The following is a 19762-nucleotide window of genomic DNA, read 5'->3' on the forward strand; positions in this document are numbered from 1 at the left end:
AAGAGAAAGGAATTTTTAGCAAAGAATGCATTGTTAAGGCAAAACTGCCTTCCTAAAAGGTGGTCTATCAATAAATTTCCTAGTATTGACCAAGAAATTCCATGTTGACTGGATAAAAGTTACATTGCTGGGGGCCTGAAACTGTATTAAGCTAGGTTTTAAGTTTTATTGTACTGACAAGGGTCCTTAACCTAAGTGATGTCATTTGGGCACTTGTAGTTTTCCTTTAAAAACTATGTCATAAATATGCTATATTTCCCAACTTTGCATATTTAGTAATTGATTAAAACCACTGTTTTAATAGAATATAAACATGGGTACAGACTTAAAGGACAACTGTATAAATGAGTTTGAGCACTGTATTCAAGATTCAAGCATATAATTCAAGTTAAATTTTCCAAATCATATGTACAAGTATTATTGTGGAATAAATAATAATTGGAAAATGAAAAAGTTTTGGAGAATGAGTGCAAATATTTGGGAATCCTTAAAAATAGGGGAAAAAACACGAAGTCGGCTTAAGTTGGAAAGAGTTATTAAATTTTTACTATTTTCATAAATTGGTAAAGGAGTAGAGAGCCAAAATCTCATATATTTCATCACATACCTTCAAGCCAAGCATTGCTCCTGAATCTCGAGGCACACTTCCATCTTTTAGACGTTTATTTAACAAAATACGACCAATCAAACGATCTCCATCTTTAGATGGTTGCCACGTCACAGGGTGCTGACATATTGCATCAACAAACAAAAAAATTAATGTTCTTTTATGATAAATAACCCCTTGTACAATTTCTTTAAACTCCAGATTTCCAAAGTGTTATGATTACACAAACCAGTTTGCACTCAAAACACTGATCAAAAGGGGTTACTACATTATGCTGATACCCTCAATTTTATAATCTCAAGATTTTTCAGAATCCAATTACTACAGATTCTTACTTTGCCCTGACACATTACTGCAGTTATATTGTTCTATGAAATCAGAGAAATCTTGAAAATATACACAAACTATCTACATGCTGAAGATTAATTAAAAATTCACCTGACAGAAAAGGTAGATTGAAACTTTATGCAGTGAAACTCATCTAAAAATATTTTAATTTTCAAACACTATTGGAGACTTTGAAAGACTTAATTAGAGTGAAAGTTAAAAAGTAAAATTATAATAATACATCAAATTTGAACCTATAATGAGGGCTTCCTTGAAATAGGTTTCTATATTAAAATTATAAAAATGCACAAGCCCCAGTAACTTTTCTTTGAATCTGCATAAGAGAAAGAGAACTAATTCAAAAGTGAGGCTAGTTTACATTTCTCATTGATTCTTTCAGGTCTTTGATCTTTTTGGTAAATTAAGTATATTAGAAAATTCAGTGGTATCCATTGTTAAATAAGCTTGAAAATGTTAGGAGTTTATATCTTTCTTTATATCACCTTCCACTATGAATTATATGTCAGGTAACAAAGTAAATGATTTGTGTAATCACAGTTTGATAGTCATCTAAAAGTAACATGCATATCTTCATGCAAAATTTGGCAGGCAAAAGACAAGTTCCAGTCAATCACATCTATATGGTAAAAAGATTTCAAAAGTCTCACTATACTAAAAGCAAAAATAATAAATACCAAAGCAGATGGCAATGGTTCTAGTACTAATTAATACTACATTAAAATGCTATGACAATAAAACAAAAGAGCAAAATGACAGTGAAAGGGAAAAAAGAAAAACAACTTTTTCTGTGCAAACAGACCCAATTATCTCCCTTTTGCCTGGGATTGAAACTATTAATTTAATTTTCATCCCAAGGAAAATATATGCAAACGATCAAATAAGCCAATCCAAAAATTCTTTATATTTGTGGTTTATAAAAACATCACAAAGTTCTCTCATGCGACCATAGACAAAGCATTCCTTTGTTCCTAATTTTTTTTTTATTTCATTTACTTGTTTTTTTGTATGCCGTCAAACAACAAAAACAGCAAAGCAAGCAAGAAGTATTTTGGTTTGTTTGTTGGTTTGGGTTTTGTTTTTCTTTTCTGCACCTTAAGAAATGCTACATCGACCCTTAAAATGCCCTATCCTTTTATTATGTTCTGTTTGAATGAGTGACAGAGAGCAAACGAAGACCAAATGAGCAGGTTAAAAGGCAGGCTCCACAATCTCAGTACCTTATCACTATGGCTATGCTCCTCGTTAAGGGTTGTGCTACTACAGGTATCTACCCCAGAGTCCTTAATCTGAGGCTCAGACCATTCCAAGTCCTCTTCCAAAGAGTGGCCACCAAAGTACATCATTTTCTTTTGTCTCTCAGACCTGGTGTTAGAGTCCGACAAAACTGCCTGCTCACTAGTTTTTCTTTTTCCCTTTTGACTGTCCCCTACAGGTGTGGGATAAAAATAAAAAAAATAAAAATAAAAATAAAAATAAAAAAAAAAGGTACAAAAAGAAAACATGCAAAGGTGTAAATAAAAAAGGAAAAGTGAAATGAAAAACGAAAATCAAAAAGTAAGGCTCCACATGTCTCACCAAAGACATTGGGGATGCCTCACTGCTATGCCAAGACGTATGGTCCAACCAGTTGTAATCCATGTCTCCTGTGAGAGTCAGACAAAGAGTGCAGTAAAGGAGACAGCGAAAGAAAGGACAGACAAAGACATTATAAACATTTTAAACTATGTGATCCTGTCTGGTTTCAAGAACTTTGTCTGCAGTACTCACTATATATACCAAGAGAAAGCTAAGAATCCAAATAAGTAAAATTTATAGAATGCAGAATATAAATGGATCCTACAGAGCAAAAGTTCTGCAAGAAGAGAAAAGGCTAATAATAAACAGGAATAGAAATGAAAAAATTATATATTCCGAAAAAGAAAAATACTAGCCACTGTGTTTGTTATTCATGCTATTTTTTTCCATGCTGGCCTACAGACATGAGTTTGTTCTCCAAAGATTAAGGAACATTTTAAAAATTAAACAGTGGTTTGCCAATAACCACTAAAACAACAACAACAAAAAAAACCCAAGTAATAAAATAGTGTTCCTAGAATGTAGTATGATATTCTTTATAATACTAAAATCTCCCCCAAAATCAGGGTGGTTTATAAAAGAATTGATTACACAAAAGATTAATTTTGTATGAAAATGACAAAACAGAGACACTCAATTTCTACTAGTAAAAACAAACTTTACTTAATTATCATGAATTACTAGAATTACTTTGAAATCATTTTTCAATATTTTTGCAGAAATTACATTCTCATAAAGTAAATTTTCTTTTAAAATAATTTTGTCAGACAATGTATGTAAACTGGCAACTGAAGATGAATGTCCATTTCCCAAATTTATGTGCTCCTTATTTGCCTTACATTTAAAAAAACTCTTTTTACTCTATATGTGTGCATATATCTTTTTTAAGCTCTAGTCATATCTTCTATTTAAAAATATTTACTAAATACTTTCCATTTGCTATGTATTGTGCTAAGCTCTAGCATAAGGAGTAAAATAATGAGACATAGAACACAGTGAAAATAAACACAATAAATAAATCATGAGTGTCATACAGGAGAGTACACCAAGAGAGAGTATAATAAGTGCAAAGGGCAGAACTCTCGAAACACCATGAAAGAGCATAATAAGATCTACTGTAGATTTTGAGGTCGGCAAACACCTCTAAAAGAAGTGATCCTAAAAATGAGAAATGAAATACATGGCCTGAAAGACAAGTAAGGAGATAGGTAGATAGAAAATGAAGAAAAGAACATTCCAGAAAGAAGCAAACAACAGGGTACTGTAGAGGAACTGATGGAACTCCAGTGTGTCTGAACCAAAAAGAACGTTAAATGAGATGAGGCAGCACAAACCAGCTTAGAGAGGACTTTTTATGCTATATCAAATATTATGGATTTCATTCACTGAAGGATTTTAAGCATGATGGTGACATGAACTGATTTACATTTTAAAAAGATGAATCTAAGTACTAACTACAGATTAGGTTGGAAGACACCAAGGATAACAGGCATTTGCAATAATCCATAAGACAGGTAATTATGGCTTGAACAAAGGTGACAGAAACAGATCAGAAAAAAGAGAATTGAGAAATAAGAGTATTATGAAAGACTGAAGAGGGGCTTCTTGCTGGCTCAGTCACAGGAGTGTGCAACTCTTGATCTCAGGATCATGAGTTTGAGCCCCATGTTGGGTATAGAGATTACTTTAAAAAAAAAAGATTAAGAAAGACTGAGAGTCAAGGGTAGCTCCCAGGTTTCTAGCATTAACAACTGAATGGAAGGAAAGACTATTTATGAGATGGAGAAAGCTGGAGGAAGAGAGTGCTTTATTAGGAAGGGGTAGGAAGAAATTACTCTATTTCATAGAATCTAAGATGTCATTAACTATAGAATTCACAGACATTATAATGATAAAATATGCATCTTAGAGTTTATTAAATATAGTGACGGATTTTGGATGTATTATTCAAAATATCTCTAAGTTATATAAGTGGGCATATAAAAAATCAATTTGTTCAGCTATAACAAAGAAAGTTCTGAGCTACAGACATAAATTGGGAATTACTAACACACAGGTAAGACTAAGTAGATCATTTAGAAACAAAAGGTAAAGTAAGATATGAATAGGAACCTAATTGAATTCTAACATTTAAAGTTTGGTTTGAGAAAAAGGCTGAGAAAGAGCATGCCAGAAAGAAAAGAAGGAGGGAGGGAGGGAGGGGTTCTCCAAGCTGAACAGAAGAGTTCCCTCAGCAGGAGGAGAAAATAACTATGGTGAATGATTTCTGTACAGTAGGTAAGATAGGGAACTAAAAAGTGTGCATTTATCAAGCAACATGAAGATCAGGAAGGATGTTAAAAGAAAGCACTTCAAATAGAATAATGAAAACTAAAATCTGTTGAAGTAACTAAAGAATCAAAGGGAGATGAGGAAGTAGAAAAATTGTAGATAAATGGTTCACAAACTGAAATCCCCTAAGTAGCATAATAAACATCACCTCGGAATTTGTTAGAAGTGCAAATTTTTAGGCACCAGCTGAGATTTAATAAGAAATTCTGTAGATAAGGCCTAGCAATCTGTTTTTCAGCAACCCACCAGGTGATGAGGATCTCAATAATGTCTGAGAACCACTGGAGATAATTCTCTTAAGAAGTTTATTTGTGAGGGATGATGAAATTGTAATATCTAATATACCCAAAATTCACTTTACAGGGGAAAAATATTCTTTAATCTAAAAAAACAGATATCTTTTCATGGCATAATCCTTCATGGTGCAAATTGACAATTAAAATTTTATGGCTACCCAAAAAGTTAAAAGTATTTGTGTCCCAGAAAACCCTTTGAAAATACAATATTGCTCCATACAAAAGCACTGATAAATCTCCAAACAGAATTAAATAAAGTGTGGAACCCTAAATGAAAATTCTTGGCTGGTTTATGTGAAGGTGTGAGAACCCAGCTCACAATCTTTCTCCCAATGCCAATAACCTATCAAAAAAAGCAGAAATTAAGTTCTTTCCTTAGTAAATAAAGGACAAGCTGTTTAGCCATTTGAGGCCAAAAAAATATTTGGCTGACAAAAAAAAAATGTCATAAATGATAGGTAGCAGCCAGTAAACATTTGTTAAATGAGTAAAAATTAGAATTACTTATGAGTTAAATACAACAATCAACGTAAATCATACACAAAATAGTCCTCAACTACTAGGTCTATCGGTATTTAGATATTTTTATCACTTAATCTTATTTTGAATAGCCTCAAAGGGCAGAACTCAGAACATTCTTCCTTTAGTAGCATGTCAAAAATGTATTGCTAAGAAACAGAAGACACAGAAAGAACCTAATGGAAATTTTAGAACTGAAAAATAACAAATTTAAAAAGCAAACTGATGAGCTCAACTGCAGAATGCAGAAAACAGAGGAACAACTCAATGAACTTGAAAATAGAATATAAATCACCCAATCTGAAAAATATAAAGTAGACAAATAAAATAAACTAAAAATAAAAAAATAAGTGAAGCCTCAGGATCTTGAGAGATTATAACAAAAGATCTAAGATTAATGTCACTGTAGTCCAGAAGGAGAAGAAAAAGAAACTAAAACTGGAAAAGTATTTAAAGAAACAGTGACAGAAAATTTCCCAAATTTGTAAAACGTATAAGCTGAGTCTGATTCCAAAAACTACAAAACCCCCCAAACCAGAAACACTCAAAGAAATCTGTTGCAAGGCACACTGTCATCAAACTAAAAACTGAAGACAAACTGTCTTGAAAGTAGCAAGAGAAAAACACCACCTTACCTAAAGAGGGAAAACAATTCAAATAACAGTATATTTCTGATCAGAAACCTTGGAGGCCAGAAGAAGATGGAATGATATTTTTTAATTGCTGAAAGAAAAGAATGTCAACCCTCATTCTAAACACAGTAAAGCTTATCACAGAAATGACAGAAAAATAAAGAAATTCTCAGACAAAAGAAAACTAAGAGAATTTGTCACCAGCCAACCTACCCTGAAGGAATGACTAAAGAAAATTCTGGAAACAAAAATAACAAAAAAAGAGAGAACCTGGAAATACTGAGAAGGAATAAAGAACATAGAAAGCAAAAATATGGATTAATGCAATAGACTTTCCTTTTCCTCTTGAGCTTTCTAAATTACGTCTGTTGTTTGAAGCAAAAAATATACATTGCTTTTTGACATATATAGAAGAAATATTTAAGAAAATTACATTAGAAACAGGAAAAGGCAAAGGAACTTAAAGTGTGTAAGGTTTCTACACTGCACTCTAGTAAAATGTAAAACCGGTAGGATGTGATGTGTGCATATGTAATATATACCTAGAGCACTCCCTTAAAACACCAAAAACAAAAAAAAAAATTGTGAAGAAATATACTCAAAAAACATCACAGATGAATCAAAATGCAATGCTTAAAAAGATGTTCAACTAACCCACTGGAAGGCAAGAAAAGGAAAACAGAGAAATAAAAATCAGAGGGAACAGAATACAAAAAAGAAAATGGCAAACAACAAAAAAAATGGAGACCAATATCCCTCATGAACACATAAATACTTAACAAAATATTACTCAGCAAAAACAAATAGAATCAGCAATATATATAAAGTATTATACACTCTGACCAAAGAAGTTTATTGCTGGAATGCAAGGCTGGTTGAATATTGAAAATCAATGCATCTTATCATATTCATAAACTAAACGAGAAAAATCACATGATCTTATTCATTAATGGAGAAAAAAATTCATGATTAAAAAAAAACTTTCAAAAAACAAGCAATACAAGAGAATGTGCTCGAATAAATAATCAACTGAAAACCTACAGCTAAGATCACATTTAATGGTAAAAGACTAGATTCTCTATATGAAGAGAAATTTCACCAAAATAAAATCTTTAATTTTAATAGCTAAAAAGTGGAAACAACCAAAATATCTTTCAATAAGCAAATGACCAAACAAACTGTGGTATATCCATACCATTGAATACTACTCAGTAATAAAAAAGGAAAAACTATTTATACATACAACAGAGATGGACCTCAAGGGCAATATGCAGAATGGGAAAAAAAAGTCACAAAATGTTACATACCATATGATTTCATTCATACAATATTCTCTAAATGATAAAATTATAGAGATGAAAAATAAATCAGTGGTTAGCAGAGGTTAGGGATGAGTAAAGGGAAGAAGAAAATGTTACTATAAAGGGTTAGCATAACAATGATCTTTGTGGTGATATAGAAGTTCTGTATCTTTATAATAGCAGGCGTTTATAAATCCATATATGTGATGTCATAAAACTATATAAGCTATATAAATTGATGCCAATTTCCTGGTTTGATATTGTGCTATAAATATACTGTAATCACTGAAGGAAACCAGGAAAAGGGCACACAGAAACTCTGTCTACTATCTTTGCAATTTTTCCCAATTCAAAAAAAAAAAAAGGCTGGAATAACACTTTTTAGCATGATGTAAGAAAGATCGGTGCTTCTGTTAGGAAGTTACACACACAAAAAAAGCACACTAAATTTTATGTAACTCTGATATTTAATGATTCTATTACTGTTAAGTTTAACGTACTCAAATATGAAGCCTGATTAAAAATAGTAATCAAAGTCTCATGTCTTAGGCTAAGGTTTTCTGCTTCACTTACCTCTACTGTAAAACACAAACCAGTCCTACAGTGCATATGTTTGTGTGTATGTGTGTGTTGTGTGTTAAATATGCAGAGAAAAAAAATTGGATATTCTATTGATTACATTTTTTTCTAAGTCACTAATGAATGCAGGCATTTATTAACTGTTTATGTCATTGTTTTAGTTACTTCAAGTTAACAGAGGTTTTAAAACTAAATCACATTATTATATGAAAGCATTCTTCAACATCCTCATTTTTAACCAAATTTTAAGGACACAGCATGTGGTGACAGAAAGAGTTTTATAGCTAGAGCCAGAAAGCCTACATTAAAATATATGTTTCACTTCTTACTAATTTTAGGACTCAGGCAAGTCAAATAATACATTAGGCCTCATTTCCTCATCTATATAAAAAGAGATTAATTGTGATATCTAACAGATTGTTGAGAGGTTTAAATACGAATCTGGTGATGAAAGTTCTTTGCAAATTGTAGAGGCATCCCCATTTGATGATATCATCATTTTCATCACCATTAAAATGAAATAATTAAACTTTCATTCTAAAACAGAGAAAATTCATCTACAATCTTTTCTTTTTCTTCTCATTTCTCTCCTTGATATTTTGCCCTCCTCTTCAACTTGTCAAAGGCTATATATGTTAGCATTTCCCAACAAGGAACACTAATTCTGCAAAATGTTAATAGGTCAAGTAATATAAAGGTCTTCTAGTCAAATAAATCTAGAAAACTCTAGATTAAATGTAATTAAATAGATTTCTTAAGTGAAGGATTTTTCATACAGTAATAACAATATGCTCCTTTACATGAATTATATAATATACAATTTCCACAAACCTAATTGAAACACTAATCTTTCTAATGGAACAAGTGTTTCAGGAGCTATATTTTGAGACATAATGCTGAAACCTTCCTGGAGGGTCATTTTTTTTCATAAGGTAGCCATTAAAACTGATAATAAAGCATAAGTATTTCCTCCCCTAAAAAACATATTCAGTTCAGTATTAAAGGAGACTCAAAGTTAAAAAAAAAAAAAAGTTATATAGAGTGAATATTCTCTAAGGCAATGGTTTTCCAACTATGCTCCATGGAGTTGCTTCAGAAACAACTGTTAGGGTGAATGTGGAAAACTGATTCTAAGGTATTGCCCCATTATCCACACCTTGTGGTGTTCATGCTTTTCCTCCTAATCAAGATGGTGAGATGACAAGGTGATGGAATATCACTCCCATGATATCATTAGCAAGACTATATAGCCAGTCAATTTGTTCTAGAGATGATCTTTGCTAGCTTGATGAAGTAAGCAGCCATGATGAGAGGCCTATGTGTCAAGGAACAGCAGGCGGTCTTTAGGAACTATGGGTATCATCTAAGAACTTTGGGTAGCATCCAGGCACAAGAAAATATATTCTGCCGACAATCTCACTGAACTTGGAACCATATTCTTCCTCAGTTGAGCCTACAAATAAGAACACAGCCCAGCCAACACCCTTGTAGCTTTCAGACTCTAAGCAGGGTGCACAGCTAAGCCGTGCTGAGACTCCTGAATAATAGAAATTGTGAGATAATAAATGCATGTTGTTTTAAACCACTAGGTTTATGGTAATTTGTTCCTAATACATTGCCATCTTCTGAAGCAGTGAATTTTAAAGATATGAACCAAAACATAAAAGTCAATAGATCTAAAGGGCCAGATAGATTCTTTGGACCTAGTCTCAACTTCCAAAGCAAAACCAAGGCTACTCAAAATACATTAAGGAAGATTAAATAAATAGGAAGATAAAATATTATTCATAATAAGCTCTTTTTTTTTAAATCTTGCTCCTTTGGTGTTATCAATATATTCTTCTTCAATAACATGCGAATGATTAAAATCACATTCTTAAAGAAGAATATATTGATAATACAATGATTGTATATATTATATCCATTAGAATTCTTTTTAATTATGACACAGTATAAAACTGTTCTAGGTTCTATGGATACAAATAGGACCAAGAAACTCACATTCTAAAAAGATAGGTAAAATATATAAAACAGCATAACAATTTTTAACATACCTTACTATAATATACATCCATTATATATTATTTTATTTCATCTAAGTTGCTGTCATTTATAATATATACCATTCTTCATGTATTACTAAAAAAATGCTGCCATTAAACAATGATAAACATGTAATGGTAAGAATTATCTCTATTTCTAAGATATTATATTGTGGAAAAGTTTGCTTCTTAGAATTAAAATTGTGGCAATTCATGAAAAAATTATCATTCAGAAAACGGAGAGATTAATACTTAGGCAATGGATATAGGTGATATTTAAACTGTATCTTGACAGAGACAGTAAATTTTTACTTACTAGAGGCTTTTCTTTTTTTTAAAGATTTTATTTATTTATTCATGAGAGACACACAGAGAGAGGCAGAGACACAGGCAGAGGGAGAAGCAGGCCCCCTGTGAGGAGCCCCATTTGGAACTTGACCCCAGGACCCCAGGACCCCAGGACCCCAGGATTCCAGGACCCCAGGATCATAACCTGAGCAGAAGGCAGATGCTCAACCACTGAGCCACCCAGGTGCCCGAGGCTTTTATTTTCTTAATGGAAAATAAAATGTACAACCTTGGCAAAGAAAGGAGAATATATCAAACTATTGCTGCCAATATGAACATATATAATATGTTTGGGAAATGGTAAACAGTAGAATTTTAGCAAATAATCTTTCCCTCAACCTGTAATTGGATATTATGTCATGATCTGCATTAGTAGTTCAACCACTATTAAAACACAGTTGTAAACTGTCACGAGTAATGCTACTAGTGGTAAAATAATGTAGTTTACAAGTTATTTAATTTTTTAACAAAAGTAAATTCGAAGTAGAATTAATTCAAATTTACATCTGTGCTAATGTCAATCTCAATTTCTTTAATGAAAATAAAGGAGAGGATTAAAGCTATACAAGATATTAGAAATTATCCATATCTCTAGGAAAGGACTACAATCTGAGTGTGAATTATGTTTCATACTGGAAACAATGTATTGGAATTGTTGATTGTTATTATCAACTCAGGTAACTAATTTCATCAGATGTGAGATAATATCGATTGTTTTATGTATTAAGAGAACAATAAAATGGTAGTGTAAAAGGACAGCGTGGTTTCCTCCTGACATTGTCTCAGAACATGTGCTCTGGGTTTGTGAACTCATAAGAAGTCTATTTCCTTGAGTGATCACATGGAGAGAGAAATACCTGAAGAGGCTCAGCTGTTCCACCACCGCTCCCTACCACTCCACCTCCAACTCCCACTGAGGTCCCAGACAAGGAAGAACAGAGACAAGCAGTCCCAGAGAAGCCCTGTTCAAATTCTTGACCCAGAGATACCATAAGCATATTAAATGGTTGTTTTACACAACTAAGTTTTGGTGTTATTTGTAGTGACTGGAATACACACTCTACATGATTATCTTATTTAATCCTCACAATAACTATTTAAACTAGATAATAGTGGGACCCCTGGATAGCTTAGCAGTTGAGTGCCTGCCTTGGGTTCAGGGTGTGATCTCCATCCAGAGATGGAGTACCGCATCAGGCTCCCTACAAGGAGCCTGCTTCTCCCTCTGTCTATGTCTCTGCCTCTCTCTCTCTGTGTCTCATGAGTAAATAAAATCTTAAAAAAAAAAAACAAAAAACAACTAGATAATAGTGTCATATTTTGCAGGTGAGGAAACTACAATTGAGAAGGTCAAATAATTTGCCCAAGATCACATTATTAGAATATAATAGAGCTAGATTTAAAAATCCATGTAGTCTATCTTGAAAATTCACATTCTTAATCCTGTGTTAAAAATATATTCTATAGAATCATTATCCTACAGATTTGACCCTATTCAGTAACTCAAAGGTCACATAATCCAAATGAGCCTCTAATTATGCTTCATATTAAAAATAACTCTTGATTAAGTAATTACTTTGCAATGGATTTTAAACAATTTTAAGGGGCTACGTAAAAGTGGCTAAAAATAAAATTAATTCAACACAAGTAAGCAAGAATAAAAAATCTTTAAAAATCCATGATTGGAATTTTAGTAAGTATTGCTCTTGTCATTTGGGATATATTAATTTAATCTGAGCTGATATAAACTGAATCTCTCACAATCAGGAAAGTAGGTTTACAAGAACATGCTTTCCTAATTATATGTGAAGTCTACTTACTTATTGTTTCCCCATTGTGGGTTTTTTTTTTTTTAAGATTTTATTTATTTACTTGGGAAAGAGCAAGAGCAAGACAACACACAGAGGGAGGGGGAGAAGCAAACTCCTCCCCACTGAGCAGAAGCCCCATCTGGGGCTTGAGCCGAGGACCTGGGATCATGACCTGAGCCAAAGACAGACAGACACTTAACTGACTGAGCCACCCAGGCTCCCCTTCATGTCGTTTTTATAAATAGTTGAAACTTTATGTTTTTTCCCTAATAGTTCTTTCATTTGTTTTATTTGATATCAGGTAGTACACTCTGAGCTTTAGAACCAAAGCAAAATAATTTTTTAAGCTAACATATAACTGACATAAATCATACAGTGTTGAAGCAAAAAGAAATAAAAACATTGTTTCATTCATTCACTCACTCATTGTTCCATATAGTCATCCATTTATTAAAAAAAATCTGAAAAAAAAATATCTGTTAAGAGCCTACCAGGTGCCAGGCCTCAGGCTAATTTCTGGGATACAAAAGAAAGAACATAGGCAAGATCTCTACCTTCAAGGAGGTTACACACAGTCTAACAGGAAAACAAAATAAAACAATTAAGAAGCTCATTCTCTATAGTATCCTAATTTAAATAACTCTTCTAACGTACTGATTCCTACAAACCATATATGCCACCAAGTTTCTTTTTTTAATTTTCCCTTAGCTCTTTTAAGTACCCCCTTGCTTCCTCTGCCCCAACTCCCATACATAATTTAAATCCCATTTGCACATACATGCCAATATTTTAAACTCCTTTGCCTCCTTTCTGGTTCTCCTTTCTGGTACTGTTTGTGTCCCTGTGACCTTCTCCCCCAAATTCGTATGTTGATATACTAACCCCCAAGTAATGCTATTAGGAGGTGGGGCTTTTGGAGGTGTCTGAGTCATGAGGGTGGAGTCACCATGACTGGGATTGGTGCCCTTAAAACAGAGACCCCAGAGAACTAGCCTGCTCCCTTCTGCCACATGAGGATACAACAAGTATGGGACTGGAAGAGGTTGCACCTAACCATCCTGGCACCGCATCTCAGACTTCCAGCCTCTAGAACTGTGAGAAATAAATTTCTATTGTTTATAAACTATCCAGACTATGGTATTTTCTTATAGCAGCACAAATGGACTAAGACATCCATGTTTTGACCTGGGTAGCTGAATATATCCAGTGAAAAAACACAAAACCACACAAACTCATCTCCCTGAAAATCTATAACCACTAATGCCAGGTCAGTTTATATTTCTTTCACCCAATAGTACTACATTTCCTTCGTTTATTGTCTTTTCCACTCTCCCAGATAAGAATTTACATTTTCCCTATCCATACAACTTTAGCCAATTCCCCCAATCCTGATTCACAGATAATGGCTCTGCTACCTTTCCCACTTGCAGAAAAAAGAAATAATCAAACAAGACATTCCACACTTAAAGAACCAATCACAGTTCAACGTACATACACCTGTTTTCATATAGTCTGCCTTCCTTTCTGTTATTATGAACAAACTGTCCTTGCACCTTGCTCCTACAGCAAGTCATCCCATCCACTAGTGTACTAAATCCCATCTTCTTTCATTACATAAAGATCTAATAATTGTCTTTTCTTTCTCCTGCATCATCAAATTTTCCCTATGTAATCACCCCCATCAGAACATTGTCTCCCATCTTTTTTTTCTTTAATTTTTATTTATTTATGATAGTCACAGAGAGAGAGAGAGAGAGAGAGACAGGCAGAGACACAGGCGGAGGGAGAAGCAAGCTCCATGCACCGGGAGCCCGACGTGGGATTCGATCCCGGGTCTCCAGGATCGCGCCCTGGGCCAAAGGCAGGCGCCAAACCGCTGCGCCACCCAGGGATCCCCATTGTCTCCCATCTTAAAAAAATTCCTCACTCTGTAGCTACCACTTTTTCTCACTGTTGTTGTTCCTCTATACAGCAAAACTCCCCAAAAGAGCTACCCATAAATCACCACTTCCAACTCCCTCCTTCCCATATTTTTCTTTCTTTTTTTAAAAAATTATTTTATTTATTTATGCATGAGAGACACACAGAGAGAGAGAGGCAGAAACATAGGCAGAGGGAGAAGCAGGCTCCATGTAGGGTGCCTGATGAGGGACTCGACCTCTGGACTCCAGGACCACACCCTGGGCTGAAGGCAGACGCTAAACCACTGAGCCACCCAGGTGTCCCTTTCCATATTTTTCTTGAGCCCACTTCAGACTTCCAAACCCACCACTCCACTGAAAGTGCAAGGTCTGCTTCTGCATGGCTAAATCTAGTGGTTAATGATCAGTCTTTGACTCCTAAGCAACAACTGACATTATCAATAATTCTTGGAATACTTTTTTCAGTTGGATCCTGGGACATCACATTCTTCCTGGTTTTCCTTCTACTTCATTGAGCAGTTACTCTTAATTTTCTTTTGCTGATTTTTCCTCATTCCCTTCTAGTTGTGGGAGTATTCCAGGAGTTTAATCCTGAGAACTCCTTTTTCCCAGAAAAACACTGTCAGTAGTCTTTTCCAGTCACATTGGCTTTAATTATCATACATATATTTGAGACACAGAAACTAAAGGGGCACCATGAAAAACTGTTATTTTCCACTCCTTTCCATGCTTCTATTTTTGCTAGGACCTATACGCCCACCTTACTCAGGCATTATAGAACAGATAATGTTATGTCCTCCTTGTAAAGGTCAAGTAGTTAACAATTTTCTTTGGAGTCTTCTAGCACAATAGATAATATCTAAGGAGTGACTGGGTTGGGTTGTCATGAAGGCTTTCCAAGACCGCTGGCTTGCAAGACTCCTGGCTCCAGGGCATAAGTGACTTACACAGGACACCTAAACACTCCTTGTTTCTGGATTCTTGAGAAGACATGAGCATCAGACCACAGTTTTCAGTAAAACGAAACTTTGCCGGCTCCAGGCAAGACAAGACTCACTCTCCTTTGAGTCTCCCAGATGCTCTGTCTATATCTACTCTCTCTTTGTATCTTAAATGAACCCTGTTCTCACTTCCTCTCAGCTGGCATTTGATTTCTATCCTGCACAAAGCCAAGGATCCTCCTGGCTGGTCCTGGGGGACCCTTCTCTGGCTTCTCAGATCCAGCCAGCCTGCATCATATTGATGGCTTCCACAATTATGTATACAAACCAAGCCATGCCAGTGAGTTCCAGATTAGCATATCCAATAGCTGACTCATCACTTCCATTTAGATATTTGATAGAAAATTCACTGGGAAACCTGGGTGGCTCAGCAGTTGAGCATCTGCCTTTGGCTCAGGGTGTGATCCTGGGTCTGGATATCAAGTCCCACACTGAGCTCCCTGTGAGGAGCCTGCTTCTCCCTCTGCCTGTATCTCTGCCTCTCTCTCTTTCTGTCTCTCATGAATAAATAAAATCTTAAAAAAATTTTTTTTAAAGATATCTGATAGAAAATTCAAACTTAGTATGTACAAAACCTAATGCTTGAATGTCCTCCCCTCCCCTTGCAAGAAAAAAGAAAAAAATCTGTCACAATTTCCTGATGTTATTTAATGGCAAGTTCTTCCTTCCACTTCCTTAGACAAAAATCTTTGCAGTAATCCTTCACTACATCTCTTACTTTCACAACCCACTTCTGAACCATCAGAAAATTCTGTTGGGTGTATTTCAAAGTATACCCAAAATCCAACTACCTCTCTTCAGCCCCACTACTACCAACTTCTATAACCATTATCTCCCATTGTGTACTAGATTAGCCTCCTCACTGTTCTTCCTGCACCCCATCTTTGTTCCTTTCAGTTCTGTTTTCAATAGAACATCAAGAGTGGTCCTTAAAAGATAAATTAGACCAAATCATTTATTACTCTTCCAATGGCTTCTCTGGTCACTTAAAGTGAAAACCAAAGTTCTTGCAACAGCTTACTAATCCCTGAATGATATGGCTTCTTGTTACCTCTTTGACCTCAAGAAATTTGTCTTTTTTTTTTTTTTTTTTAACTGTTGTAGACTCTGGCATACAGAGTACTGCATGGAACATAAACTAACGGAATGAATTGACTGATTAATTAAAATAACAAGTCTAGCTATTTCCACACTTCTTTATGCAATGGAGCCTCCTTCCTAACAAAACCTCCAAATATAAAACTGGTTAAGAACAAAGTTTGGTTGAAACAAAGTAGAAGATCCAATTGCTCATCTGGGCCTTATATCCTCTTCAGCAACAGCACAGATATCTGGTGCTTCATTGAGCATAGTTTTAAAAATATTGAATTATTCTATTTTCTTCCATTTAGAGAGGAAATTGAAGCCCAGAAAATTAAATAACTTTCCAAAGATTACAATGGGGTCACTGGCAGAGCCTAGAAGAGCACCCATATCTTCAATCCATTGCTCTTTCTAATAAGCCACACTGTCTATTAAAAAAAAAAGTATTATTAATAAACCTATCAACCACACCAGTTCCTCAATGGCTTATAAATTTCTTTTTTCTTATTTTTTTCATTTCAAACATCATGTATTTAACTTTCCCAAACATATCCAAATGAATATAATTGAGATAATACTTATCCGTTTCTTGGTAAAAGAAAATATAGTTTAAACCTTCAATTTCTAGTTAAAATGTTAGTATTAACCAATAAGCAAATGCCCTCTTTATTAACACCGCTTCAAAAAATTAATGCCTTCCTACATAGGATTAATTCTAATTTTCCTTTTTCATCTGCTAATCTTTACATGGCGTTTATAAGTGAATATTAATCATTTTATTTGGGTCTTTATTCTTACAAATATTTTCAAATTCATATTTATAAACTTTTTAACAACTAGAAGCTATTAAAAATTAGAATAAAATAATGTGATTCCCTAAGTATGTTTTCACAATAAGATAATAATTAATTTTAATCTGCTCTGAAAACTATAATTCATAGAACTAAATAGTTTCTTATACTTTTTTCTGAACAGATATAAAGTTTTCAATAGCTAATGCAGTCAAGTCTATTACTAAGAAATAATATGTAAATTCAAACATCATGTCCAGTGACATTATATACTTCCAATTAACTACTTAATATCATTAAAATGATATGAAGTAATGAATGTGATGTGAAATGCCTTTCATCCTGGGGAAATTCACCTTTAAATTTAAAATTTAAATATAATCTTAACTTCATATAAAGTCTACCAAAGGGGATTCTCAGGGGTAGGAGATGGGAATAGGCATTAGGTTGCATAACATATTATCCTTTTTCTCTATAGCTCTCAAGGTAGCCTAATAATAAAAAAGAACCTGAACTAGTCCTTCTAATTTTCTAACATTAGAAGTGTTTAATTAATAGAACCTTTTCCATAAAATGTGGTTTATATAAAATAGACTTATCTTTCAGATGGGAGCTGGATTAAAATAAAGCGATTTGCAACTTATTAGCATACCTGAAATATAATAAATCTTGACAGAAGACACCATACAAAAATGTTAAGTGCATGCAGTGGGGATAGGCAACAGAGAAGCAGAAGAAGAGAGAGGGAGAATATAGGGGGGAAAATAGCAGGAGGCAGAGAGGTGGAAAAAGAGCAGAAAGAGAAAGGGTCTGGGAGGGGCATGTGAAAACTGTAATGACTGAGCCAATTCAGAAACAGAGTAATAAAAGAGTAAAGTTTAGTAACAAGAATTTTTTCAAAATATAGCTAAGTATAAGTGGATTACAGAAATCATTCCAGTTGACTCAAAATAAATTAAGTCAAGATGGGTCTGCATTTGATTCTGTGTATTTGCTCACTGTTTCATTTGGATAATTTTGTCAAAGCTTTTCAATTACGAGATAGAAATATCAATGTTTGAATATACCTGCCTAACCTATAACTCAAAATCAACATTGTCTTGTTTGAAAGATGCTATTTAAACACTTTTTTTTTTTACCAGAGATAAATGTAATCCAATATGGCAGTTTGGCAATATCAGCATTACAAATGCATCCATTTGAGGTGGGTTTTTTTTTTTTATTTGAATTTTTAATAAATAGGCAGAGAAGGGGAAATTTTCATTTGGCATACAAAAAACACATTTATTATTTTACATAATATTTATAAACTAATATTTGAATCTGAAGCCTTAATTCATTTCTGTTGTTTACCTTGGAGAAAGGGAAAGCTTTATTTTGAAAACTGAATTTTGTGTAAATGACTATTTCATAAAATAATGAAATCTTTTTTAGTAAAATAGTATTGTATGTAACAGAAAATAAAGATTAATCAACTAGGAGACTGCTCGTTACACTTTGATATCAATATTTAAAAAATGTTTTATACCTATTGGATATAAAAATCACTTAAGTAGCCTGTCTAAAGGTTTCTCAACGAATAAAATATTGTTCTATTGTTCTAACAATATTAAAATATTGTTCTACTGTTCTATTCAGTGACAGTTTCATATTACCATTAGTCTTGGAAATTCCTAAATACCTGCTATAGTGTTCAATGCTCATTACCAACATGTAAAACATGCTGGGAAGAAATACATATATATGAAGAAGTCTGCAGAGAAGACTTCTAGAAAATTTTCCCTCAGTTTCAAAAGGGCATATGAGTAAAGGACACATAGAATTGTAATATCCCTCTTATAAAAATAAGGGGACAATTCTGAGAAAAAAAAAAAAAAAACCTTACTGGATGTAGCTATGTATCATCTATAATTACACTCATTCCTCAAGCTGTCCCAAGTGCTACATGCTCACTGCTTGTAGCTGAGTCCTTCACCCAAGAAGTACACATACCCTGGCCAAGACCTGCCTTACCCTCCCCAGGCAGTAGCCATATCCAGCCCTCCTGACCTCTTTCCTAATTAGGTCATCTCCAGCTTCAAATTCCTGTGGATTTAGTTGAAGCACCTGTTCACAACTTAATTTCTCCTTTTCCAAGTCTTTCTGTCTTTATTGCCTTAGAGATGTTGTTTCCAAATTATCCAGTTGTTACAGTAGTAATTGCAGCAGTCCCCAAATAGACAAACTTGGTATTTGGAAGAACTAATGTTCCTTGGCTTGTGGGTTAAAAAATAACAAATGGGAAAAGTCACGTGGAAGCTCCTGATAATTCCCTCCCCAACCAGCAAAGATTATATCAAAAACAAAGCGTGCAAACATGATAGTTCACATTATCTCCTCTTTTTAACTCATCAGAGTGGCACCTAAAAAACAAGTATCAACACATCCTGGAAAATGACAGTGGAATAAACTCAACAAAATAGCCCCAGTCGAAGTTGCTATGACAAAATGGTATCCTTCCTAGAGACAACTAATACAGACTCAAATATAAGAAATGAAGCCACTGAACTGGCAAATGTGTTTTTTTCCCTTTCCTA

The 19762-nt window shown here is 34.0% G+C and overlaps 1 protein-coding gene across 15 annotated transcripts in view; it reads right to left on the minus strand.

Moving 5' to 3' along the window:
- RIMS2 (regulating synaptic membrane exocytosis 2) overlaps window positions 1-19762 on the minus strand; it is a 588301-nt gene that overhangs the window by 297467 nt on the left and 271072 nt on the right. For 9 of the 15 annotated variants that reach the window (XM_041769584.1, XM_041769583.1, XM_041769590.1 and 6 more), the window contains 2 exons: window positions 2531-2598; window positions 608-727 (listed from right to left, as the gene is read on the minus strand). In XM_041769584.1, coding sequence (XP_041625518.1) covers window positions 608-727; window positions 2531-2598 — 188 coding nt within the window. Of the gene's footprint in view, window positions 1-607; window positions 728-2172; window positions 2382-2530; window positions 2599-19762 lie in introns of all 15 variants that reach the window. The other 6 variants (XM_041769575.1, XM_041769574.1, XM_041769576.1 and 3 more) reach the window with 1 other exon arrangement.

The sequence above is a fragment of the Vulpes lagopus genome, chromosome 9, assembly GCF_018345385.1.
Source record: "Vulpes lagopus strain Blue_001 chromosome 9, ASM1834538v1, whole genome shotgun sequence".
Lineage (NCBI taxonomy): Eukaryota > Metazoa > Chordata > Mammalia > Carnivora > Canidae > Vulpes > Vulpes lagopus.